Here is a 27066-nt window from a genome sequence, read left to right as displayed (position 1 = left end):
GAAAATCAGTGGAGAAACTATGTTCATTAAAAATCAAAATTCCTACTTGAAAAGACTAGCAAACAGATTTTCGGATTGCGCCGATGATTATTCGATTACTTGCCACCAAACTTTGTGAATAATCATTTGCTAGAATAATGGTATACTTACCACAAATATATATAGATATTTTTATTATTTTTTGATTCTATGAATTTGTAACATTGTAATTGCAATTGAGAGAATAAACTTTATAGCATTTATGGACAACTTAACGTGGTGATGGTCTCAGGAAAAGCTTTGGATCATCCCCTCCAAACTTTCATCATATACAGAGCTTTTCATAGCTAGTGTGGTAAAGTTTGAATCTATTGCCTTTTTAAGCTTTGTTTTTTCAGCAACTTGATTGTCCTTTTCTCTTCTGATAGAAAGTTTCAGACAGTTCATAATATGTTTTTTTAGACTTGATTTTTCATTGTTGACTGCTCATACTAGTCTTTGTAGGACCTTTTTTTTTTCTTTGAAAAAAGTATATAGATAAGAACATATCTACCCCTCCACATGCATGCTCATTTCCATGGATTTCTCATGCTTTGGATTTGGCCCCAAGTTCCATGAACTAAAGCAAGTGATAGAGACTAAGGAGACAAAGATATATATGACTTCCAAATTCCAATTCTTTCAATTCAAACAAGCAACACATGCATTACTCTTTTCAAGTGAATCTCATTTAGAGAATACATAAACAAGCTACAAAAGAGAGCCATTGGCTTCATCATCATCATCATCAAACACACCCACACTGATCACCAATCTATTAATCCTCATTACAAACACTAATTACAAACTCTTTCTTTTTAAGTCTTGCGTGGGCATTGATAGCACCTTGTGAACAATCCAAAGGTGTTCACTTGTTGTATGAAATTTAACATGCTTGCCCACCCTCCAAATCCAAATCCAACCACCAATACCCATACAACCACAAAGCAATTCACAGAGTACATTCCAGCCCACCCTCCCACCATTGATGGTGGCCGCTCCACCGCATTCTGCATTAATTGATGTGAGACTATTAGTTACCCTAACAACAAACAATTATAATAATAATAATAATAATAATATGAGAAAAAATGTACCTCTCTTGCCGAAGCAGGTGCAAAGGTTATCATGTGAGCGAGAGCCGGAATTATGTACACCGTGAAGCTAACAAGAAGTGAACCAACAGTGGAGTTGATCGGGCCGAAGAAAGGGAAGATGATGGCGAGAAACCATATTGGTATGACGACAGGGAGTCTCGCCATTGCTCTCTTGAAAATGCTCTTTGTTTCATGGATTCCGATCGCCTTCTCCCACACAAAGTATAGAGGAGTGCATGCAAATCCAAAGGTGATGAACTGATGTATAAGCATAAGAATAACAGCAGTGTCTCTGAACCCAGTTCTTGGAAGCAAAGCCAGTGCATTGGAATGGTTGAGTAGCATGTCTCCAAATGCCCAGTAAACAGCAGCAGCTGATGGCAAAGTGAGTGTCAAAACATACAAGGTTGCCATCAGGTATATCAACTTAAACTTTTGAGGTTTCCACATTGCATGCATGATTTCGCTGCACATGTAATCATTTTAATTTATTAGTCATTATGCATTGGCTAGTTCTGATACAATGTTAGATTGATTCCGATCCGGTCATTGAGACTCACACTGTGACAGCATGGCCGCCGAAGGTGTAGAGAATGTTCGTCGCTCCGGTGAAGTATAGAACCATCTTGGCAGGACCTGAATGTTGAACTCCCTCAACCTTGAACAAACCAATATATGTTAGACTATAGAAATATATAAAATCAATCTAATTATATATATAGAGATGCTTTACCTGGCCATGGATCAAGGATGCAATAGTAAGATACCAAGCAGTATAAGAAGTCATTACGAGGCCAAGGAAAGACCAGATCCTATAGTTATGGAAAGAAGGGATGAACACAGTTGTAGCACAACAAGCTCCAAAGATGTAGGTCCATGTCCTCTTGTCAAGGTTATCATTTATGTAGTAAATGTTACTGCAAAAGCAGAGAAATTATATACAAATTTATATATAAAACCATTCATATCTTTTCTTTTTCTTCTGATGAAAAGCAAATATCATTTTTTTTTCTCCCTTTATATCTAACCTAGCACATGCAATCAGTTGTATCACTGATCCAAAGAGAAGAAAAGTGCAATTGAAAAACAGCCCCACATTCCTCCAGTGCTTCCCCAGCAGTCCATCAAGAACTTCAAACCACTGTATCATAATAAACATTTGAAATTATATATACATATCTATATATATATATATATATTCATGTGAAACATATGTAATTTGAAGTTTTTACCTGAATGACATGATTTCTGAAGTCCACCTTCTCTCTTTCCTTTCTAGTTCTATACTCAACATATAATAAACTGATAAGATAAGCAGTCCAACTTCCCATTAACCCATAAAACAACTGAAACAGTATCCCTGAGGCCATCCCAAGCTGAGAGAATGAGTATGGGAGAGTAAGGAGGACTTGAGCCACCTACCAAATTAAAACAAACCATAATTAACACATATAAGTCTTTTAAACTATATTTATCTCTAGATTTCTATTAACAAAGTTGAAGCATGATATATATATATATACCTGATTAGAAGCACAGCTAAACCATGCATCATAAACAGAGCCACCATGCCAGAACAACTTGGAGAGCTTGCTCTTCGAATTCTTCGGGCCCTCATCGGGCTCCATCTCGATATAGTTCCCGGCGACAATCGTCTCGACCTTCTCCAAGGCCATCTATATTCCTTCTTCTTCTTCTTCTTCTTCCTTGAGTACTAATGAGAGTTTGTGTTTTGTGTTTAAGAGAAGAATGACAAGTAGTGAATATAAAGGAGTTGATCCCTCCATCCTTGTCTTCAAAGTGGAGATGGGGACCAAATGGCAAGGCAATGCACGAGCGGCATTGGCCCACTAGATGTTATTTTGGATATAAGGTGATCAAGTAGTGTATATACATTGTAGATGAAGCTTATTAGGGTTTGCATTCAATATTTGTTCATGGTTTTATAGAGTAGATGGTTATTAAATGTAAAAGGAGTCCCCATGCATGGAAATGGGTTGCATGATTGCTTTGGATATGGGGAGTTGGTGCCTTGCATGATTAGGAGAACCTCTCTTTTGTATACTCTCCATGTTAATTTCAGTGTACAAGATATCATGAGGGAGGCCTACAAGGGAGCAACCCTTACTTTTTTAGTTTTTTAAGTGGATTTCTTGGGATCTTAACCTTAGTTCCTTGTCCAATTGAATATTAATATTAATTTTTTATATAAACAAATTGGATAAATCACTAAAATATATTAGCTAGGAATATCAGTGTTAAAAGAACACACAAGAGAATAGAATATAAAAGAGAAGATAAAGAGCATGGAGTGGTACATTAATAAGATATGTAATGTATGTACAAAACAAACATGAATACCTCGAATCACCAAAGTTTTTGGGTGATCCAAATGAATGTGAAAGAGATGAGAAAAGCAAAACAAAGACTCCAAAAAATAATCACCTATAAAATTATCTATTTATGATTGTTCTCTTAAACTGAGAAATCAAAGGTTTTCAATTGTCTTCTTGATTTTTGGGGGAGTTTCCTCCAATTCCTCAATAAATTGCACATAAAATTTAAGATCTATGTGATGATGGTGGCAAAGTTAAATATTAATATATTTTATTATTATTATCATCATAATTATTCTTTAATAGGCTTAGCTGAATAATTGTCTGTCTTTCAAAAATCCCCATAACAATATTAAGAACCTTATGGAAATATGAAAATTTTTAAATATCATTATATTTATTTCTATGCCATTAAAATGATATGTAAAGTTCTGTTATTTAATAGTTTTGAACCTAGGTTTCTAAATGCTACTATATATATGATTTATTTTTTTTTTAATAAAGTGGATAAATCATAATTTATTAAAATCAAAAGAGTAGTACAGAACTGGAAAAATAAACCAAAAAGACTACAAGCAAATAGTACAACGGTAAAAAATGCCGAACAGAGTCCAAGCAACACACAAGCAAAAACAAAGTCCACTATATGATTTTTATCTATAAGATTATTTTTTATTGATAAAAATCATATATCTATAAAATTATTTTTTATCTATAAGAATATTTTTTATGTTAGTGTTTGTGGTAAGAAATAAGTATGGTTTTCAAAAAAAAAAAAAGTATGGTTTGTTTAAGAATTAAATTGTTATGATCACGAGGGTGCTAAAAATATAATTATATTAATAAACATATTTTACAGAGGTATATAGAAATCAGATGGACAACCAATATATTATGGTTTATCCACCTTTTCAAAAATCAGATGGACAATTAGACATACTTTGAAACATATAAACAAATAAAAATAAAATAAAATGAAAATTAACTTCTTGTTTGGTGAGTGGTTGGAATGATAACATAGAAGTTAGTTACTTGCTCTTTTAGCTCATCAATTTTTTTAGCGTATGGGTCTTGCTTCAAGATGAGGAAAAGAAGTATAAGAAAAACAGATTAAATATAGTTATGCCATTGTTTCCTTTAATAAAACACAAGTTAATTAACTTTAATGATGAAAATAAATCATAAACAAAAATTTAGACCAAATGCATGCAGTGATTACCATTGATGGCAACGCTTACTTTTGGGGAAATGGGGCTACTTTTTTTTATTTTTTCAATATCTTTTATAAGAAGAGTGGCTTCATGAACTAATTAAGAATCCACATTGTCCTTTTGGGACCATCAAGAGTTGCTCTTTAGGACCATATTTTGTTATTGTTAGGTTGCTACTAAGTTTGTGTGAACAGACCATGGTGCAATGTACCTCATATTCTCACTATTGAGCTGGCTTTGTACTTTTAGCACTACCTTTTGCTCTTCAATTTTATAATGATCCGAATCAACACATCTTCATGTCTAAGTCATTTGTGTAACATGGCATATCATCTTCTCAAACCATTTAGTTCATCTTAAATAAATAAATAAATAAATACGCAGTACTTCGTTTATTATAAAATAAGAAATGATTTATACATTCGATAATTGTTAGTAGTGATGCAGATAAAAATTGCAAATGCAAAAATGAAAAAAATATGACAGATTAGTGGTTGCTAGAGTTATATCCTCCAACATAAACAAATGATGTATGGTGTTTTGTTTGATAGACGTTACCATTAGTCTTAACTTTAAAAAACTTGAACAACGATGATTTTTGACACTTTTTAATTATTGGTTAAACGTCAAAACTTTATTCGATGAGTATACATAACTATGTGCTAAAGAACAGACATAAGCAAAACATAATCATAAATCCCAACTCTTTTTTCTTATCATCAATAGAAACAAGTACATATTATTAAAATAAACACAACCGCAAAAACATAAATCATTTTTTAAATACATAAATATCTTTAAATGCAAGAAAATGTCATAAAAAAAAATATAATGAGTAAATAATTGATAATAAATTAAAATAAATCCTAAAAATATTTTTTTGCACAAATGTTTCTGACATTAATGGTGCGCATTAAAAAAAAATATTTGATGATGAAAAATCCACTGTGTTCAGAAAAAAAAAAGGATTTTTATGGATCATTAGATGATTAAAAGGCCAAGCTCAGACTTGGGCCTCCAATGGACTGTTATGAATCAGTTGACAATTAATGGGCCGATCTCAGGCTTGGGCCTCTGAATTATAAAAGCACAATAATTTCTATATTTACAAGGGACTAATGTGCAACATTGTGCATTTTCAGTGACTCGGTTGTGGCGCTGCCTCTCTATTGCTTTTAGGTCTCCGGCCGGCGTCTTGCTCTCCGGCTCTCGTCTCCGGCGGGCCTTTCGCCGGAGAGGTCACCGGCGCTATAAGGTAGAATGATTACCTTCTACTTCTGTTTGTGGATCTGGTGCTGTCTTACTTCTCGATTGTTCATCATTTCGTTTCTTCTTTTCATGCGTTTATGAAATTCTGGAATTCAAATTGTGTTTATTCGATAGATAAATAGTATAGAAGCTTGTATTGATTGCTTTATTTTGTTTAATTTTTGGGCATATTGTTATTTTTTGTGATTGATGTAGGTTAGGGTTTCACAAATTCGTTGTTTTTGTGTTGTAATGTGATGTTGTTCATGGTTGCTAACTGAATTGCGTGTTGGTATCTTTTATGCATCTATTGGCGTGCAAATGTAGATCATTCTGAATTTTATTGTTGTGAGAATCCATTGTTCCTAAAATTATTACAATGATGCTGCATGGAGAGCAAACCTAACTTTGTAATTTTATTTGAAGATATCTCAATGCTTTTACAAAACTCATGAGAAGTTTAGAATTTATAAGAGGATGGTGTTTGTGCTTGTTTGATTATTTAGTTAACTTATATATGTTCAGTTTATACTTTAATTTACAATGCTTGATTGTTTTATTGATGAACATGTTTTGGTAGCATCTAGCACATCATGCGTGATTTCTGCATAGCATCACTGTTCATTATTTGTTTTGGTTTGTAAGCGACAGTGATGTGATTACTTTTGTGTGATTAGAGTATTTGTATGTGTGTGCCATGGAATTGTTACTTATGGTTTACATATTAAGATGATTGTTAGAGTAATATGCTTAAAGTAAGACAGTTGAAATGAAGTATATATCTAAGTGTGCATATAGAAAGGTTGGAGCTAGTTAATATTACCATGACTGCTATTTGATTAAGATTGTCCCATATTCCCAGTTCACTTCTTTTTGTATGACTAGCATTTCCAAAAGTTAACTGAGCATATAGCAGGATCTGTGGCATCATCTCAGGCTTTTTATGTTATTTGTGGAATATTTTGATCTGTGGTTTTATTTTGGACATATGCTAATGCATTAGGTTGCTTTGACCATTCAATTATTTTTTATTTAATGCTAGTGTATCTCTTACTGCATGTAATTTGGGGGGAGCCATGGGTGTTAAATAACTTATTAAATACCTGGATGTGGGTTATGATGCATGGTTGATGTGAATATCTGATCTCAATTTAAGAGAGACTCTGCCTAAGTTTTAAGCCTTGAGTTTGTGTGACTTATCCGTGTTGATCTTGAAATTCTCTTTCGCTACTGACATGGGAGATATGGACTGCCACAGAGCTTAAATTAATTTTTTTTTGCTTCTTTTTTTTTTTCCCTTGGTGACACTTTAGGAATGATCCAAAAAAGGCAAGGTCTTATTCAAAGGTAGAATCCGAATTAGACGTTCAAAGGTAGAATCCGAATTAGACGCATCTCAACCTCTTTAGTTTTAAGTATGAGATTTCAGGGATCTTTGACCACATAAAAGCTCAATTATGTCCATTATTCTTCCAATTCTTTTTCTTCTTATTCTTGAAGAACCTTGGGTAACCACCAAGGCCAGTCATTTGAATTTTTGAATTTCTGTTGATTATCTTACTTCACTTTTGCAGACGGCAAACTTCGTCAATATGGCATCCGCTTCCGCACCTGAAAAAGCAACACAAGCAGCATCAGAGAGGTTGGAAAAAGCATATGCAGCATTCCAAGAGAGAGTGAAGAGGACAGTGTACCTTGATAATATATCCCCACAGGTAAACATTCCAGTTATCAGGACAGCACTTGGGCAGTTTGGCAATGTTGTCAATGTTGAATTCATTCTCAACTACACTATACCATTTGATATTCCACAATGTGCCTTGGTGGAGATGGAGAATGAGAAGGAAGCGGCGGCAGTCATCTCTGAGATGAAGAATTTTCCATTCATGATTTTGGGAATGCCAAGACCTGCCAGAGCATTACCTGCCAAGCCCGAGATGTTTGCCGACCGTCCTTCACCACCTAACCGCAAGATACAGCTCCGATGGGTGAAACCCTCAGACCCTGAGTTTGAGGTGGGGAAAAAGTTGAAGCATCTAGTGAAGCGCCACCGAGCTGAGACTAATGCTATGATTGAGGTAAGCAATGGACCATTTTCTGATTATGTTTTGCGAGATGCTCAGTGATTGACATCTTTGTCGACAATGTTGCAGTTCCAACTGGCTGAGGAAGAGAAGCTCGCGAAACAACAATCGGAGCAGCTCAAAACAAACTATAAGAAGTATGAGATGATAGAGAACATCATGCACGATGGAACTGCTGCTCGACTGGCGCGCTATTATGGCGTGAATTTAGGTGATGACTGAACTGTCCAGTGATTCTAGGCTTACATTTTCCTCTGATGATAGAACACCATGCAGATAGTTGACACTAAATGATCTGATGTTTTTTTCTGTCTGTGCTTGGGGCTATATTGTCACCGGGAAACTCTAATTTGCCCAAGTTTTGCTGATCTCTTATTTTGAGAGTGAGAGAAAGAGAGAGTTTTGCCTTCATGATATGGCATTTTGCCTTCATGATGTGTTGTTTTCAAGTTACAGAACTTGAGGCAACATATATATATATATATACACTCACATAAATTTGTGCAATTACACGGATACCTCTATAAAATATCTACGTTTTTCTAAAATTTTTGAATTTTTTTATGCACATGCTGCTGCATGAGTAGTTAAGTTGGGATATTTTGAAAATATTTCATGTTCTTAAATCTGATTAATTATTTAATGTTTCATATATATTTATATTTAGCCTTCCACATCATGTGTATATTGCATTTTGAGTTAGATTATATTTTTAAAAAAATTGTTTATATAATTGTTGTGTTTAATGGGCCAACGACTTTTTGACTATTGGATCCTCTATGTAAGAGCAATTGGATCCTCTATGTAAGGTGCTCTTGTCTTGTGTAAGGTGAGGGTATAACATATACATTTAGGTGGTAATTCATCATTTGTGCATGTGATTTGTTCATGTCTTGTTAAAAAAAAAAAAAAAATTACCTGTAATGGTAAATATGAGAATAAAAGTTTCAAAAATGTTTGAACGAGGGGGCAGAAGTTTTATTTTTTCATGAGTTTACACGCATTTGATTTCATTATGGCCTACTGAGTCAAGGTTAGCAAGGTCCACTAGCCTTATTAGTCTTCATTTATAATTATTTTTACAGGAAAAGAAATTTTCCCTCAATCATAATTAATTTTTTTTTAAAAAGAAAAAACAACTGAAAGTGAGTTGATTGAGAATAAGGGTCTGTTTGACTGCAAAATAAAAAAAACATGGTGTAATTTTATTATGCAGGAAGTGCAAATGATTATTACAGAAATTATAACATATTTTATTCCTACATAATGAGTGTTTGGTTAATAAAATAAAAAAATTATGGAGATCAGCCGGTCGGTGACCAGAGTGTCGGTGGTTGGTTGTCGGAGGTCCGTCGGACCACCGGCGGACTGGTGGCCGGTCACTGGAGGGCGGGCGGACCACTAGTGGATCGCCGGCGTGTCATCGGAGGCTGGTGGACCGGTGATCGGACCATCGGTGGACCAATGACCGGTCGCTGGAGGCCAGTTGGACCGCAGGCCGAACCGGTGTCCAGTCACAGGAGGCCGACCAGACCACCGGTGGATCGGTAGTCTGATCGCCGGAGGCCGGCTGGTCCGGTCACCGGTCACCGGAGGCCGGGCGGGTCACCGGTGGACCTGTGGCTTGATAAAAAAGAGAGAAACTTTTTACAATGAAAAAAATATTCTGGAATATTTTTTTTATACCATAATGTCTATATTATGCCATAATTTTATACTCTAAAATAAACATCCAAACAGTCAAAATGGCATAATTCTCAGAAAATATTAAATTATAGCATATTGTATTGTTTTTTGCTTTTTAATTCATGGCTCATTGCTACTAAAGTTTTTAATAAATACTCCCTCATGTTTTTTTACTTTTTACTTGTCTATTTCAATTAAATCACATGGAATAAGAAAGTTGGTTAAAATTAATTGATAGTTTAAATTTTATAAAAATTATATTATTTTTCTAAAACTACTCTTATTTAAAATATAATAAAAAAAATGTAATTAAATATCATGAGCAGTTAGGCTGCTAAAAAAGGCAGAGATATATACAAATTTCGGTGAAGCAAATGAGGGTAAGATCCGTGCACATGCAAGTAATGGAATTACCCGTACACAACCATGACCCACAATCACAGAAATATACTTTTACGCGTGATTTAAATTCTCACCACTTGTAAAGAATTTTAATAGATACCCGATTATTAATAGGCCACTTCATTATTTGTACTTCTTGTTACTTCAAATAGAGATGCTTCAGGAGAAGAATCACTGTTGTAACCATTTAATCGTCTCTTGGGGAAAAGCCCTTTCTCATTCATTAAACGAGGTTTTGTTTTCGTCTTTTCTTAATATATACACAAGAAAACACCCTCATTTAGATGTGGGAATCATCAAACAATTCATCGTCGTCATTCTAAGTTATTTAAAGTGCAAGCCTCTTGTTCCATTTAATATTGTTTCAGTTTCATAGCTTAGAAAGCTTATTTATCATGCATCTCTTGTGGTTGCTAGATGGAGGTCTCAACTGTTATTTGTGGATACAAAGAACTGAAAAAACTGGTTAATTTAAATGGAAACTAGAGACTATAAAGCGTGTGATTTATATAAACAATGAAGACATACCCAATGAAACCGAAAAGAAAACAAAATGGACAATAACTTCATTTGCTGAAGTAAAGAAACTGGAAGGAAAAACCATGTTGATGCAGACTTACCAACTTCTGCCGACATTGCTGTGATAATGTTTACAAGCGGAACATTCATTCGATCCTTACTCTTAAACAATCTGTAATTATTTGTTACATGTTGATAGCTTGATGACCAATCCATTATAACTGCAGGTTATTAACAATCTATTTATTTACCTTGGTGGTTTTTTCATGTAGGGTGTGGTAATGACCCATGGCAATGCCTTGGCCACAGTTTCTGCAGTCATGACAATTGTTCCTGCAATTGGTTGTTCGGATGTGTATCTGGCATACATGCCACTAGATCATATCTTTTAGTTAGTTGCCAAGGTAATGGTTTCATTGTACTTTGATCGATAATTTCGATACTTGTTTAACTTGAAGAGTGTTTATATGACGATTGTTTCTATGTAGACTCTGATCGTTGCTGCGGGGTGTTCTATTGGATATGGATCACAGACACATCGAATAAGATAAATAAAGGAACAAAGGGTGATGCTTCAGTCTTGAGACCAACATTGATGGCAGCAGTACCTGCTATACTTGATCGAGTTCGAGGTGGTGTTTCTAAAAATGTTTTGTAGCTAGTTCTAGCAAACCAATAGTTCCTTATGGCTTTTTGTTTAAGGTTCCAGGTTGATGCAAAAGGTGGTTTAACTAAGAAGCTATTCGAAATTGCATACCGTTGTAGTTTGAGTGCAGTTAATGGAGGTTGGTTTGGAGCATATGGCCTTAAGAAAATCTTGTAAAATTTCATTGTCGTTAGGAAGGTGCAAGCAATTTTAGGAGGCCAAATACGTTGCGTGCTTTCTGAAGCAGCTCCTCTCTCTGCAGACACAAAGATTCATCAACATATGTCTTGGGTTAGTATTATCTTTGCATTCATGTTGGCAATAATTTGCTAATTTTCTGATCAACAAATACCTGATGGTTATGTTGATTCGGAATGCTGATTTCCTCATCACTTTTCTCTGCTGCTGCATTCCATGTTAACTGAATTCTGTTAGAACAACATCCCTAACTTGTTTTAAATCCGGCGCTCAGATTGGGCAAGCATATGGGCTCACTGAGACTTGCGCCGGTGGGACATTCTCTGAGCACAACACCACCTCGGTTGGTCGTGTTGGCGCTCCGCTTCCTTGCTCATATATCAAGGTGCATTGGTGCAAATAGTTGAAACTAAAACAACGTTACAATTGTGTGAAAGTTACATAATGATAAGCACTCAATGTTTCAGTTAATCGATTGGCCTGAAGGCGGATATTTAACTACTGATTTACCTATGCCCCATGGGGAGATTATTATTGGTGGACCAAATGTTACAGCAGGATACTTCAAAAATGAACGAGAAAACAAGAGAAGTTTATGAGGTGGATGGGAAGGGGATGCAATGGTTTTATACTAGTGACATTTGGTGCTTTCACTCTGATAGTTCCCTGGAAATTATCAATCATAAGATAGATATAGTGAAACTCCAACATAGTGAATATGAGTCACTTGGGAAGGTATGCATTATCTTTTTTTTTTGACAAAACCCTGGAGGGGAGAACGAGAGGTAATCCTCACACAGAACTCCTACAGGAGACCTTAAATATAAATTGTAATCTGAGAGGTTCGAACTCGAGACCTCTTAATTACAACCATGGGAAGGTATGCATTATCAGAAGGAAAAATGTATGGATAAATATATGGTCATGGGGAATATAGTGTATATTAACAATGTGTTTAACAGGTGGAGGCTGCTCTTATTGTGAGTCCCTTTGCGGATAACATAATGGTGCATGCTGACCCTTTTCCAGTTACTGTATGGCTATTGTGGCAGTGGCACCACAAGCAATTGAGAACTGGGCACTGAAACAGGGAATCAAATTCACTGGTATTGCACTCTTTGCAGATCTATGTCAAAAGGAAGAAACTTTGGAAGCAGTTCATGTATCATTAGTAAAGGTTTGCACATTGTTTAGATAACTGCTATTATACACCTGTAAAAGCCTTATTTCCTTACATCTAACATATTCTTAAAAAATACAAATAAAGGTCAAGGATAATACTAGCGACTTTAATCTAAAAAAATCTTAGATGATACACTGATGATTGTTAGTGTCAATGAATTCAGGCTGCAAAACAAGCTCATCTCCAGAAATTTGAGATTCCGTCAAAGATCAAATTGCTGCCTGAACCCTGGACAGCTGAATCAGGTTTGGTGACTGCAGCGCTTAAGCTTAAGCGGGAAGTCATCAAGAAGAAGGTGTTTGCTGAAGATCTTGCTCAGCTATATGCTTGAAACTTACTAGATGCTATATGAGGGTAAATTTTTCTAGTGAGTACCTAAGTTTGGTCTTATATCAGTTTGAGCACTAATTTTCAATTTGTATCAAAATGAGCACCAAGTTTTAATTTCATTTCTCAGGCGGGGTAATTGGGGATTTTCAGTGGATTTTTGGTGATGTGGACGCCGAAAAGCTTGCGTGGATACCCTAGGTCCATGTCACCGACTCGTCAGCTCAGCTACTTAACCAATGTGGTGTTTTTTTGTCCACGTAGGAGGTACACGTTAGCTATTGTACGTCCTAAGTGGACCAAAAAAAGCCACATTGGTTAACTGGCTGAATTGGTGAGTCGGTGACATGGACCCAAGGCATCCACGAAGCTTTCCGGCGTCCACATCACCAAAAAATCCACCTAAAACTCCCAATTACCATGCCAGAGAAATGAAATTAAAATTTGGTGCTCATTTTGATACAAATTGAAAGTTAGTGCTCAAACTGATATATGGCCAAACTTAGGTACTCACTGGAAAAATTTACTCTGCTATATGAAGGTATTTTAGTAGTTACGTGAGTGAACCATCAGCATATATCAGATGTAGTTGATATGTGATCGTTGGTCATTTATCTTTGGCGGATTTAGTTTTATGTAATTATGACTAGTTGTGTTGTGAATAGAGGTTTAGACCTGGGTTGAGTTCTCAAAAAACAAAAGTGTGAAGATTTGTGCCAATCCTGGTTCTGCATAAGAGCTTAATGACCAACTTGCCTAATGTTATATCCTAACATCATTTACTAATCCTAACTGCAAACATGAATGGCATATTGGTAAAATTAATTTCATTACAACAAAAGTATGTGTGAAAGTCGACCATGAATAATGAAATTTTATATGGATGATGCGGGTATTTCTAAAACAAGCATTATATTCAAGAAATTTTGGTACAAACCGAGTCAAAAATTGGTTGTGTGCTCATTGCTTCAAGTGGATTGAGATAAGAAATCTCAGCACTTGCCGAAGGAAAGAGTGTTGTTAAATCAGCTTGTGTTGATTGTTGAGGCTGGATCATCAGCAGGTTGTACTGTTTCTGTTGATTGCTCAGTTGACTTCTCAGTGTTTGGAGGGGCTTTCACAGGGCCTGGCCCGGTGGAGACTTTAACAGTGGCTGGTCTGAGAAGCTTTCCACCCAGAACAAATCCCCGGCGGAGTTCTTGCATCACAATACCTGCCCTGATCTCCTGAGATTCTTCTCGTCCAACAGCCTCATGAATCTTCATTAAAGATTAAAAATTTGAAATGGCCCCAAACTTCTATTGTTCTATTAGCAATGTAATGTAAAATGATTCAAGATAACGCTAATAAGTTCATTGAAATTGCTGATAAAGTTGATACCCGAGATACAACACAAAAATAGAGAATGCAAATAATTTGGAAACAGAAGGAAAATTGTGATCCAATTTGCTTACCGATGGATCAAATGGTTTGCCAACTGTCGCTACAACAGCCACTCCCAAGTATCTCATGACCTCCACAAACTGCTTGTATATACCTTGATAGCTTGTGTCAATCATTTTCTCCTTTTCTGTTTCTGGTTTTATTTGCTGCCTGGCTTTCTCAAAGCTATCAACGATGGGTAACAAATTCTCGATAACATCCCCTTGAAAATCAGAAGTAAAAGTGAGGCGATCATTCTCAGAACGCTTTCTGAAATTCTCAAAATCTGCTTTTAGGCGAAGAAGTTTATCCTTCCCAGTAGTTATTTCTGCCAGCATCTCCAATAATTTTTGTGACAAATCATTCTTCTCATTCTCCATGATGCAAATAGCAGCTTCCACTTCATAAGCACTCTTTTCATCTCCATCTAGTATAGCCTTCTTGTAAGCTTGAACAAGAGCCTTCATAGGAGGTAAATCTTTTGGACCAACATCATTGCCGGCCTTATTCTTATTCTCTTCAACCTGATTCTCATCTTCCCCATTTATTGTCTGAAGAAAAGGCAACATTTTTCATTGTTAATGTCTTGCAGAAAACCACTGCTTCAACTTTGCATTTCCTATTGAGTTGTAAAAACTACCAAGCAATTAACATTTGCTAATACGAACTTAGACCAATCCTCTAACTCTATTTCTTGTATTTAAAGTGAGTCGTGCATGTACACCAATGAGACCATTGTTCCAAACCATTATGGACAAAGCTCCAGGTAAGATATGCACCTCTTTAGGAATGAAACAAAAGCAATATGCTTTTATTTGTATTTGGTTAAATGCTTCTGTTCCTTGATGCTCAATCAAAGCTTCCTAATTTACAATTGAATCTACCTCTATGGTCCCATATTTAAGTCAGCAATTCCTGAAAATTGAGCATAATTCTATGAGAAGCTACAAAAATGAAACTTATCATCCAACTTTTTACCATCAAATACTGGCATTCCTTTTGCAAAACAGTTATCTGAGAGAGAGAGAAAAAAAAAAATGCAACTTGAATTATGAATCATCCATCAATAACAGTGCTAAAATTGATAAACACTCCAGAAATGGGCAATAAAAAACTCATGCCTTTACTTGAAAACAAGAAGGTATCTTCTTGGCCATACTAGCGAGCTTCTTAACTATCGGCAAAAACTAGGGTTTTCACAGGATGAGAAGAGGGGCGTTAAATCCAACGACCTAAATAAACAAAAAAACTAGCAATCAAAGGATTAATGAGAAGATTAAGGAGATAAATCAAAACTCACCCTGGCGACCTTGGGAGATGCAATGCGACACCGCCGATGGATTGGGGAGGAGATGAATCGGGCCTTGGAAAGGCGGACAGTATGGTTTTGGAGGGAGGGAAATGAGAAGGCTAGGGTTTGGGGAGGCGCTGGAGAAGAAGAGGGAGATAGAGGAGTGGTTACTGAGAACCATTGCTTCGAGACAAAGCCAGCCACTGCCATTCGCACACCCTCTCTGTCTCTCTCTCTCTCTCTCTCAACGCTCTGGACCGGCACGCGGGAGACCTTGTGTTTGTTGGCTTGGCTATGCATCTCCTTTCTGGACTCTTCTTGACCGTCCGATCATTTTTATTATTTATTATTCATGTTATCATCATCTTCATGGTATAAATGGCGCAAATAATTGGCTTATAATTTGGGCCATGGCGTGAAATATTATGGGATATTTATAATAATAATAATGTGTGTATAACATCACATATTTGTGTACTTACGTAAATTTTGATTTTGAGTTTTTTTAAAATAAACATTTTAAATGGTCTAAAAGACTGGTAAATTATTGAATATATATATATTACATATATTCGTTATTTGAAATTAAACTTAAATTTTAATTAGTGAGATGTATTTTTAATATCAACCATTATTTATTGAAATGAAGTTAGTGAGAGTTTTTTTATTCCTCTACGATAAGATTTGTTAAAATTGAAAAAAAAAAATTTAACACTCATTTTTTAGTCATGCTTGTATACTTATATTTGAATTCTTTTTGGAAAAACAAGTATTTAAATTTTAAATAAATATAGAAATAAATATTAATAATAAAATAATGGATCAACATTAATTTTCATTCCAAAATCAAATATGATGTTTGCATGTATATTATATAATAAAGCATATTTGTATATATATATATATATATATATATATAAATAGACACACACAAACCTTGAATAGGATCAACTTAATTTCACTAACAAACTTTTAACCCTGCTAAAAGTAAAATCTTAATTATGTTTAGATCAGTACCAGTAAACCAGTAAGAATCTTATTAATTAATTATAACAAAATAAATAAATACATATATATTGAAAAAATGAATATATATGCAATAATGAGACAAAAAATGAGGAAAAATATATCTGTTTAGGTATTCTCGGCATGCACCTAAACGGTTTACGGATCATGTCATAAACAAACGGTCACTTACGACGTGAATTATCAGTCATCCTCTTCTTCTATTCTAAACTTGACTATTCATAAGCGCACACAGTGTATATAAAAAGATATACATATATATATATATAATAGAAATTTCCTGGGACGAGATTATGATAGAGGAATAAACAAGATGAAAAATAGACAAAACAAGCTGCAGTGATAGTTTTGATGCACTAAAACCAAATTAACAAATTCCAATCCTTAAAAAACAGGAAATTGTTCAGTATATATACAGCAAAGGACGAATGAAATCGAATCACAAGTTTCAAGTGCTGAAAACACAGAATGTCATCAAGTAGTCACCCATGAACTGCAAAGAAGAGAACCATGCTAGAGTGGCCAATCCTTCATCACCTGATCAAAAGAGAAGAAGATCATAACAAGAAGAGCTGTGCATATATATATATATATATATATTGAGATTAACTTGTTTGGCAGGAACATATGAATTTTCTCAGTTCTCAGAAGCCACATTTTTTTATCTGTTCATAATATACTTGAAACAACTATATGGTGATCCACATTTCATTTAACATGTTTGTCATCATGTTGGGTTATTCCCTTACCAGTTATACACTAGGCTAAGGTCAGGTTTAATACTTTTCCTCTCCAACAACCTATATGTGTTGAATCATGTACTAGTACAAATACTCTGTAATCATCTCCTATATGTTTCTTGTGAATAAGGTGTAAGACATAGCATGTATTCCAAATTCATATGCCATAATTAAGAACACTATCAACATTTTCTTCTTTATCCCCCCTGCAAATTAAGGAAACAAAATAACAACTAATTTGATACTAATATAAGTTCTGCAAATATTCACATTAGCCATCTAGTGAAATATAAATTAAATAATGGACACGTGTGAATTTCCAATAACAACTGCATGAACTAGATGAGAAACTCATCACATACCTGGAAAGACTACTTGTGACATTCATCAGATGCATCTTCATCACTTTTGACTGGAATCATCTGTATAGTCAAGATCATGATCAGCATGCTCCAAAGGTTACTAGAAGATAAAAAAGAACGACTAGTGACTAGACTGAACCTCCAGCATCTTTCTGCTCTGTTTGGGCATCGGAATTTACTGGGATGTTCACCACAATGTCACGGCCAAACAATCTCAATTTATTATTGCTTTGCCTGGAGGCTTCCGGAACTGGAGAGATAAAATGGTTCCTTCCTTGATTATTGATGACTCCAGTTGGTGTCGGAGAATTTACAAGTGCCACGTTGTTAGTAAAAGCAGTTAACTTCAGCTGTGTGTTAGTCTTATCCAGATCATCAATGCACATGGGATAGGGATTGTTCGGTGCAGAGTTGGGTGAGTGGTGTGCATTATGGGGATCATGCCTGGCTCCCTGCATGCCAGCAGGAATTGCACCGGTAATCTCACGTGATGGGATTAAGCTTCTTACTCTTGCATGAAAGCTTGAGATATCCTCATTACTGTAGGATAGCTCACTGTTATTTGCATTCCTTAACATCCGTCTAGGTGGGTTGTGATGAGGTTGCTGGGGAGTGTCTGTGACTAACACCACTTGCCATGGACTTGCATTTTCCAAATGCTTCAGTTTCGCTTTCTCTGGTTCCTCCCACTCGATCTGATTGACAAGAAAAGCTCAGTAACATGACAAGTAAAATAATTTTAATGCAGATGATCGATCAGTAGAAGATTATAAACACTTGCAAAGTTAAAGAATTATATAAATTTTCAGACATAACTATCATGATACATCAAAATCAGTGTAATGAATGAGTTGAAGGGCATAAAGTCCCATGATAAAGACTTGCAGACATAATTTTATCTGATTTCTTTAAAGCCTTTATATGACCTCATTCAATACTTACCAAATCTAAGGAGTTAGGTGTTTTCCCAGACCAGTTAATCAAAACAATAACTTCTTATTATTGAGGTTACAACCAATTAACTTCAGAAGAAATCCAACTCCACAAACTTCAATAACTAATGAAACTCCACAAAGAAAGAAAGATACCTCCTTTTGCATTAACCAGAAATAATCTATTTGAAAATTCAAGACTTGCATTCTTGAATGGCCAAGCTGATTCTATATATACATCTCATTCAGATTTTGATACCAACATTAGAATATCCTATGCAGAGCCACAATTTTTTCTTAAAAGAATGAATAAATAAAAGGAACAGCATCAGTTTCGAACGCTTAAAGGATAAAAATAAAAATAAAAATAAAAAAGCAAAGAACTTCTACCCAAATTTCCAATCTAAATGACAAGAAATCATCAAAAGTCGGATTCCAAACAAAAGGCAGAACAAACAAGAGAAAAGAACAACTGATTGCTAAAACAGTTTCAGATAAAATAAAATCCAGTAATAGAAGTGCAAAAATAGAAATCAAGATTAATCCAAGAACCTTAATCTTGCGCCATGGGGACTGCGACCAGAGAGCAGAGTCCTTCTGGTTGAGTTCCAACACAGTACCTTTGTACCAATCCAAACTCCCGTCCTCCATCTCCACTCCCGCCTTGACCTTCATCCCAGGAGCCCAGTCTACCATCAATGCCCTGTCCACCGCCTCCACTTCCACCACAAAGTTTTGCAACCCAGCCCTCGGGTAGTAAATCACTTCGAATGGCAACCCCATCTCCGCCAGATTCATGGCCTTCTTCACTAACGCAATAGGCACTCTCCCCCTGCCGTACCTCCAAAACCCCCTATTTGTTCTAACGAGAGCTTCAGGAGCTACAGCCATGGGTTTAACAGAGCGGCGAAAGCCTACATAAAGTTCCCCTGATCTATCACGCGCAAAGATGATCTTGTCCCCGGCGATGATATTCTTACTGTTCACGAATTTGCTCCAGTTGGTGGTGAGCAGATGCCGCCGCGGCGATCCACGAAAGACGTGCCTGAATTTTAGCACATTTCCTTGCAAATCGCGCACAGTGACACTCTGCACAGGCATCTCTTCCTTCAAATCGAGCTGCGGAAAGACGAACGTCGCGCAATCCTTGGGCACCGAGAACCCCCCTCCATTGTTAGAATCGCTAAGCGTCAAAACCTTCGAGTGGGACACCACTCCACCATAGTCCTGCAGCTCCTCCTCCTCCTCCTTCTTACTTCTCTCCCGACCAAGCAATCCACAGACTGGAACACGAGGATCCAGCATCATCCGTGCAAAAACCTCATCGGATTCCCGGTCGGCGTGGAAAGAGACGTCGGAGAGGAGAGCTCGAATGTGGGTTTTCCGAACGGGGATCTCATCGGTTTTCATCGGAGGAAATGATTGCTCTGCGTGCCCTTCTGGGAAGTAGTAGACTTGGGATCCCACGGCGGGGATCTTGTTGGTAATTCCGGCGAAGGCCAGCCAGATGCTGCGATCGAGACGCCCGAATTCGTCCATCGAAAGCTCTTTCTAGGGTTCCGGCGAGCCGGAGAAGAAACAAGAAAGAGAAGCAATAGAGCGGGGATTGAGGGTTTGAAATCAGGTGATGGTCTGTATTTATACATGAGATGAGAGACAATGATAGCGCAAAGGTTGTTATAAATTATTAAAGGATTTAAGATTCGCATCTTTATCTGAATCTCGTCTTAAAATAAAAATAATGTAATATCCTAATAATTACATTATTTGTTTTAATTTGTTTTTTTTTTGTAATATTGTAAAAATAAATAATTATTTTAATTAAAATAATACTAATAGGTTTGACTGATTTGTTGGTTTATTATTTTTTTTTATTTTGATATTTGGATAAGATTTTTAAGGTTTGGTAGGGTAAGATTTTTTTTTTAATTTAGGTTTGAGTAAGTTAAACAAAAATATTTCCATAAAAAATTGATTTTTTTTATTTTGTATTTTGAAATTATTTCTCTGAAAAAAATTTATAATTTTGTGTGTTTGGTATGTGACTATTTTGGCCTGAAAATTATATAAATTTGCTTTTGTATATACTGTTGAACAAATGAGACCCAAAGGCTGATAGGTATGGATTTGGTATTTGATAGTAATTGGTTTTTATATGTATATATTTTTATGAAATATAAGAGCTTAATATTTGTTTTGAAAAGTTTTTTCCGAAGTATATTTTCAATTTTATGTATTTTTTTTATTTTATTTTCCGTTTTTACCAAACATATTATTCATTAAATTGAAAAATGCATTTGTAATAGGATACTTAGTTATAATTTAAATATATATAATACTAGTCATGATAATATTTTTTAAAATAAAAATTTATGAATTTGTACTAATAACTAATGTTCAATATATCTAACAAATTTAAACTTGAAGCCTTAAAATTCGGAATTATTGGTTTTTAAAAAAATGAAAAATATCTTCTAAGATGGATTTATGTCATGGCATGGTTGAAACCGTTGCGGGCCATGTTTGGCACGGCCTGCAACGACAATTTGGTGGTGGACACGGATGGCCTGTTAGCCTTGTTGTTATCATTACTATTAAAATGATAAATTATATATATATATATATATATAAATTCTAAGGCATTCAAGTAAAGTTTTAGGGATAAGTTTTTCATAAATTAAAAAAAATAGATAAACCACATTTATTTAGGTTAAAAAAATAATATAAACCCACTAATGAGTAATTGAAATAGAATAAAATAAAATAAAATAACAGTCCACAAAAAATTGGAGGAAATCAAAGAATAAAAAAAACTATAATAACTGTAAAACAAAATTGGCATAGGAACAACATAGAAATAACACCTCATAAAGAGGACAAAGAACTAAAAACAGCCAGAGGAATCCTAGTGCATCCAGGACTAAGAGCTAAGTGGCTATTATATGATTGCTTGTATTTGTGTGATCCTCTAAGAACTCTAAGTTGTGTTTTGTAGTTGTAGCCGAGTCCTCTAATTACTCTTAAAAGGCATTTAAAGGAAACTGGTTATTCAATCTACTTCAATTACTCTTAGGGTATGTTTGTTTGGCCGGATATAAAACTACATGTAATTGTAATTACAAAAAACTTCAAAATCTAGTGTTTGTTTGGTTGGATTTGAGAATTTGAAAGTAGTTAGAAATACAGTGTAGATAGATTTGGTTGGTTTTGGAACTACATTCAAAACGGCCGTAGTTCAATCTCCTGCACTTTGGATTTTTATAGAAAGTCTCACATGTGGTGTCACGTGAGACTTTCTAATAAATATATATAAATAAAAATAAAAATAAAATCATGATATTATTTTATCTTAATAATAAATGGTTACTATTATATTTTTATCAAAATAAAAAATTATAAATAGTGTAATATATTTTTTATAATTATTAAAAATAACAATAATTTGTAATGAAAACATAATTTTACATTAAATTAAGTAATTATATACATAATTATTTTGGTTACGATTAATGACAATTAATTGTGTATTTATAATTAATTAAATTTAATAATGACCCAATGTGGGATATCCTTAGCAAGGGTGTTTATATCCTATAAATACATCCAACCAAACACATGTTTTCAAAATGCAGATTTACAAATCTTTCCAAACAAACACAAAATTTTGAAATCCAGCATTTTCAATTACAGTCAACCAAACACCAAATTTGACTCTCCTGCATTTTCAACTCCAAAATTTACAACTACACCGTAATTGAAAATCTACTGTATTTTTAACTACATCTAACCAAACGCTACCTTAAATTAATTGAGGTAGTTGCGCTTTGTAGTTGTAGCCAAGTCCTCTAATTACTCTTAAATGGCATTTAAAGGAAATAGGTTATTCAATCTACTTCTTCCATTACTCTTAAATTAGTTGAGGTAATCCTTTTTTTTTTTTGCCTTTTTCTTTTTCTTTTAAATGGATAAACCTATGAAGTATATGACACCAATGGAGTGAAAAATAACAACATTCCACTAGCAGTGGACACTGATACAATAACAAAAGGAAACATCAACTGAAACAACAGCAAAGCCAAAACAAATAAATCCAAGCTGGTTGGTGGACATGTGATTCGTTCTCTGCTACATTACCTGGTTTAACTGATGGCTTGGGTCTAAGTGCTACTCTAAGAAATCCAAGCTGCTTCACCAACACAACTTAGTTCTCCAATTTAGCTTTCTTAGCGTCAGGGGCTAGTGCAATCAATGAGAGGAATATGTGAACAATTTTTAATGATTATAGCAGAAACCAAGAAGCGTTCAACATCATTGAACATGCAATAATTTCTAGCTAGTCATATATTCCAAGTAATTGCCATAGCAAGAAAGTCTCCTATTACTCTCAATGAATGAGATTTTGGATCTCCAAACAATTCTTGTAGGGATGTTGGTAGTGGCGGTAGGCTAAAAGCCTAGGAGATTGAAATGCCAATTGCACTCTACTACTGATTATAGGAGAAAGAGATGGTATAATGATTCAATGGCCGAGTGATACATTACACAAGTGGTTGTTGGAAGTTTATAATTTAGCAGCTAGGTTTTTCAAGGTGAAGATAGGGTTGTTCTAGGCCAACCATTTAAAAATGTTTATTTTCCTGGGAGAAGTGCATTTTTAAATAATTTGGGTTAAAAGTAGAGGATACCTTCATGGTTAAGAAATCCATAGAACAATTTAACTGTAAATTTCAAATACCGGAGTTTGTTGTCTCTAGACCCCTGGGCATATGGGGCCATTCTAATAATTGTTGATCCTAAACTTTTATTTTTAGTTTTGCAAATAGCTAGTTCTTGCAACCATTCCTTGTGATATTTTTCTATTTTATCTTTATGTAAATACATCCCAAGAGTAGTTGATTTTGACGTTGAGCCTATTATTGATTCCCTTAATTATGGTCATCTAGTATTAACATGGCTAAATCAAAACTCAGGAAAATAAATTTGGAGGATTTAGTAATTTTATGATATTGTTAAAATTGAAAATAAAGGCGTATGTTAATAAAAAATAATAATAATGAAAGAGTATGTGCTATTTATAGAAAGTTAAAAAAAAATATTTTTTTTTTCTTACAAAACTTAGAGTGGATGGGCATTTAAAAAGGCATGCTAGCATGTCAAGAGCCAACATCACCTTTCAAGTTTCAAGCACAAACAACTTCTATTGGTTTGAGTATTAGAATTTTTTTACTAATAAAATCTCAAAAAATAAAAAAAATGCTATTTATTTTATTATTATTATTATTATTTGGTTCAAGTAGAACAATCTTTTGCGTTATCAGAAATCATTAATTTATAAAACTACCTTTTCAAAATTTTAATCCATTTTTTTAAAAAAAAAGTGTTTAGAAATACTACGGACACCTAAAAAAAAAATTTAATTTTTGAATCATCTAATATATATTTTTTGAATAATAGACGACAAACGTCTTTTTTTATGAATATAAACAATACTGAACTGTATTGGAGCCTGGATGTACAGTTAAATCATCTAATATTGCTCTCATTTTTTATATTTGGATTTCTAAATTTAGAACTAGTTATATTTCACTTCTCTTTATTTTATTAAAGGCATTTGGATTTTACTGTTAGTTCCGTTGGTCAGTGTGGAATATTAATTTTTAAGATCATCATTTACAAACATAAAAAATAACATAAAATTTAATAACACAATTTAGTATCACAACCTGCATCTGATAGGCTAAATTCGAAGAATCAATCCACTAATAAAAGAGACGAAACAAGGTTATAAAAATCTTATAAATTTAGGAAGATCACACACCTCCCTCTATTTTGATGCTCTCCTAGCTCTGAATGTGGTATTATGAATTATTATAATATGAATTGATTTGACCTAAACATGCTTACCGAGTATGGCTGAGTCACAATTCAGTTGCAGCATAACTTCATAGCACCATTAATCCTCTTGGTTAAACCTGAGTCAAATAGCTAAATTTATCAAGAATCTGACCAACCATGGAAATAGTTACAACTAACCAGACAAATAAGCCAGAAACACACATGGTTTTCAATCAATAGCCCAACTTTGGTGTTCTTTCGATTGGCCCAAAATAGCTTCTAATCAATTAAGAATATAGTCTTCAAGCAACCAAATGTATTGTTATATTAAATCAATCAAATAATCTTGGCATTCACCCAATTTAGCTCCGAATCAATGATAGACTCCAATCATGCAACTTGTTATGCAATCTCCATATATAAATAGATTCTACTCTAATATGGCTCTCAACTCAATTAATCAATTAAGTCTCTTACTTTAGCTCCAATAGGAAATCATGTTTTTCTTTTTCCATCATCAAATCTGTTTAATTAATTATCTAACATATAATGTCCTAGAATCAAAGGGGATGTGAGACAGAATAAAAATTTAAAATGTTTTTTATCCTTTTATTCATATAAGTTTATTTTTATACCTTATGAATAATTTATACCCAATCTCCTTTGAGAATATAGAAAATCATCAGTTATAGGAATAATATCACACAGCCCCACTGGCGACCGTGATTCCACCAAAGTGTGTGACCACACATCATGCATGGATCGACGCTAACTGCCCCCTCAAGCTAACCTACCACCGCTAGCTCCGTTGGAAGAAGACCTCTGCACCATTCTCATTTATTTTTATTTACACTTTGCTTTAAGTGTTACAATGCATGCATGCATGCACGAATACACGTCGTACAAGTCTTGATCTGCTTAAATACAACAAAAAATGTCACTAAAATTAGATGAATTGGATACACACACACACATATATAACCTTCATCTTGAGCTCCACAAGCCTGTGAATGGTGGTCACCTGGGCCACCTCAAAAATCATTAGTTCTCACAGAATGGGGTTACCATCCTTGAGAATAGATAATTAATAGCAAAAGCAAAGAGCAAGCTTATTAATTAATTTACCAGCCGGATTAGCTTATCTGACAGGGATCATACAATCCAATATTCTAAGCAACTGATATTGGCTACTATTAGCTTGGTGAATTAGAGCTTCTTCCTCAATTTGGCACAAGAACAGAATAAAAGCTATTCTGAGAATCTACTTATACACTGTATCCATCAGTGCTGCTTGAAATTGCCTGATCTGCATGTCCTTTTAAGATTCATGGGGCTGTTGGAAACTAAAGCAAAGCATAATATTGTGGATAAATATGCATCTTAACATGATAAATTTAGCACGGAAATAAACCAAAAAATCGTGACAAATTTAAGTAATAAATTGATTTTGTCACGGTTTTTAGTATGAAAATGTAACGGTGCCTACAACTTGCGTGATAAATAGAATTTGGTACAGAATAGTAAAATTGTGCCTACATTTGTTATGATTTTCACTAAATCGTCATTACATTTGTCACGATCTTTGGTATAAAACATAAATGAATATTAAATGGATGAAAAAAGCACATCACATTTATATATATTCTCGTAATTAAGGCATTCATATTCGTAACATATATATATATATATATGGCCAAACATCATCTGCGGATGTTCGTAGAATGTCCGCAGATGATGTACAGTAATTTTAATAGGGTTGGACGACTGCGATTGATTTAGTTACTGTACTGAGATTGATTGGATGGTTCAGATTAGAATACTGTGCATCCCACTTTTTACTGTGCTTATAAATAGTGCGCAGTGTTACTGTTCATAGAACGGTGTGCAACCATTGGATTGAAATCCAACGGCCCATATCAACGTTCACAGATTACGAATCTGTGAACGTGGGCAGGCGATACATCCTCTCTCTCTATATATATAATACATGTACGCTATCGTAAACTTCATATGGAGTATTTATGCAGGGTAACAAGATATTATTAGATATGCACATTTATAAACATGTAGTTATCACAAGTTACTATATTTAATGTAAAAATTAAGGTTTTTTTTCCGTCCACGCATAATTGTCATGGATGTATAGTTATAAACATATTATCATGTGTATATATTAATTTACAAAAAAAAAAAATTCTAGATTTTTTTAGGAGTATAATTGTTATAAATATACAAATAAATATAATTTATGAATTTTTATATTTGTGTATGCATACAACAAATCACAAATTGTGAGTGTAATGAGATAGCGGAAACAATCAAATACAAGCTAAGTCCTCATAGGTATTTAATTGAACACCTTGCTTGCATGCCTTGTAACAACACCTTGTCATGCACTTAACACTACACTATATTTGGGCTTTAGAGGCAGTTAAATATAGGGGTTTTATAAAACCACCTCTATAATAAAATATAATATTTTTTTTTATATTTTTAGAGCCGG

At 34.5% G+C, this 27066-nt stretch overlaps 4 protein-coding genes and 1 pseudogene across 5 annotated transcripts; 2 read left to right on the top strand and 3 right to left on the bottom strand.

Annotated features, from left to right (window-relative positions):
• Positions 1–643: 643 nt before the first annotated feature.
• LOC120260472 (auxin transporter-like protein 3) lies at positions 644–2871 on the bottom strand. Its single transcript, XM_039267954.1, has 7 exons — positions 2639–2871; positions 2348–2533; positions 2144–2256; positions 1849–2032; positions 1676–1773; positions 1116–1581; positions 644–1028 (listed from the first exon to the last, which is right to left on the bottom strand). The coding sequence occupies exons 1-7, from the start codon at positions 2789–2791 to the stop codon at positions 837–839; spliced, it is 1392 nt and encodes a 463-aa protein (XP_039123888.1). The 5' UTR covers positions 2792–2871; the 3' UTR covers positions 644–836.
• Positions 2872–5798: 2927 nt separating this feature from the next.
• On the top strand, positions 5799–8369 carry LOC120261601. Its single transcript, XM_039269548.1, has 3 exons — positions 5799–5917; positions 7485–7988; positions 8064–8369. Exons 2-3 carry the CDS (start codon positions 7503–7505, stop codon positions 8214–8216), a joined length of 639 nt encoding a protein of 212 aa, XP_039125482.1. The 5' UTR covers positions 5799–5917; positions 7485–7502; the 3' UTR covers positions 8217–8369.
• A 1089-nt stretch (positions 8370–9458) lies between these two features.
• LOC120261611 lies at positions 9459–12992 on the top strand (annotated as a pseudogene).
• An 811-nt stretch (positions 12993–13803) lies between these two features.
• On the bottom strand, positions 13804–15964 carry LOC120260380 (protein GrpE). The gene is made up of 3 exons (XM_039267848.1): positions 15678–15964; positions 14410–14928; positions 13804–14214 (listed from the first exon to the last, which is right to left on the bottom strand). Exons 1-3 carry the CDS (start codon positions 15876–15878, stop codon positions 13981–13983), a joined length of 954 nt encoding a protein of 317 aa, XP_039123782.1. The 5' UTR covers positions 15879–15964; the 3' UTR covers positions 13804–13980.
• Positions 15965–17077: 1113 nt separating this feature from the next.
• LOC120262169 (auxin response factor 10-like) lies at positions 17078–20324 on the bottom strand. Of its 2 annotated transcripts, none has more exons than XM_039270241.1 (4): positions 19281–20324; positions 17936–18491; positions 17797–17856; positions 17078–17231 (listed from the first exon to the last, which is right to left on the bottom strand). In XM_039270241.1, the coding sequence occupies exons 1-3, from the start codon at positions 20265–20267 to the stop codon at positions 17837–17839; spliced, it is 1563 nt and encodes a 520-aa protein (XP_039126175.1). In that variant the 5' UTR covers positions 20268–20324; the 3' UTR covers positions 17078–17231; positions 17797–17836. The 2 variants fall into 2 exon arrangements, with proteins under 2 accessions (XP_039126175.1, XP_039126176.1); XM_039270242.1 differs by lacking the exon at positions 17078–17231 and adding an exon at positions 17598–17640.
• Between the last annotated feature and the right edge of the window lie 6742 nt (positions 20325–27066).

This window comes from Dioscorea cayenensis, chromosome 5 (assembly GCF_009730915.1).
Source record: "Dioscorea cayenensis subsp. rotundata cultivar TDr96_F1 chromosome 5, TDr96_F1_v2_PseudoChromosome.rev07_lg8_w22 25.fasta, whole genome shotgun sequence".
Classification (NCBI taxonomy): Eukaryota; Viridiplantae; Streptophyta; class Magnoliopsida; order Dioscoreales; family Dioscoreaceae; genus Dioscorea; species Dioscorea cayenensis.
Note: the sequence above shows the minus strand (reverse complement) of the source record. Positions and strands in the feature narration are given on the sequence as shown.

Coding starts and splice junctions, on each gene's coding strand:
- LOC120262169 (XM_039270241.1), bottom strand. CDS start 20,267: ATGGACGAATTCGGGCGTCTCGATCGCAGCATCTGGCTGGCCTTCGCC. Junction 18,492..19,280: donor CCCCATGGCGCAAGATTAAG/GTTCTTGGATTA, acceptor CTTGTCAATCAG/ATCGAGTGGGAGGAACCAGA. Junction 17,857..17,935: donor AGAGCAGAAAGATGCTGGAG/GTTCAGTCTAGT, acceptor TTGACTATACAG/ATGATTCCAGTCAAAAGTGA.
- LOC120261601 (XM_039269548.1), top strand. CDS start 7,503: ATGGCATCCGCTTCCGCACCTGAAAAAGCAACACAAGCAGCATCAGAG. Junction 7,989..8,063: donor AGACTAATGCTATGATTGAG/GTAAGCAATGGA, acceptor ACAATGTTGCAG/TTCCAACTGGCTGAGGAAGA.
- LOC120260472 (XM_039267954.1), bottom strand. CDS start 2,791: ATGGCCTTGGAGAAGGTCGAGACGATTGTCGCCGGGAACTATATCGAG. Junction 1,774..1,848: donor CATCCTTGATCCATGGCCAG/GTAAAGCATCTC, acceptor GGTTTGTTCAAG/GTTGAGGGAGTTCAACATTC. Junction 1,029..1,115: donor CACCTGCTTCGGCAAGAGAG/GTACATTTTTTC, acceptor CAATTAATGCAG/AATGCGGTGGAGCGGCCACC.
- LOC120260380 (XM_039267848.1), bottom strand. CDS start 15,878: ATGGCAGTGGCTGGCTTTGTCTCGAAGCAATGGTTCTCAGTAACCACT. Junction 14,929..15,677: donor CATCTCCCAAGGTCGCCAGG/GTGAGTTTTGAT, acceptor CCTTTTCTTCAG/ACAATAAATGGGGAAGATGA. Junction 14,215..14,409: donor GCAAACCATTTGATCCATCG/GTAAGCAAATTG, acceptor TCTTTAATGAAG/ATTCATGAGGCTGTTGGACG.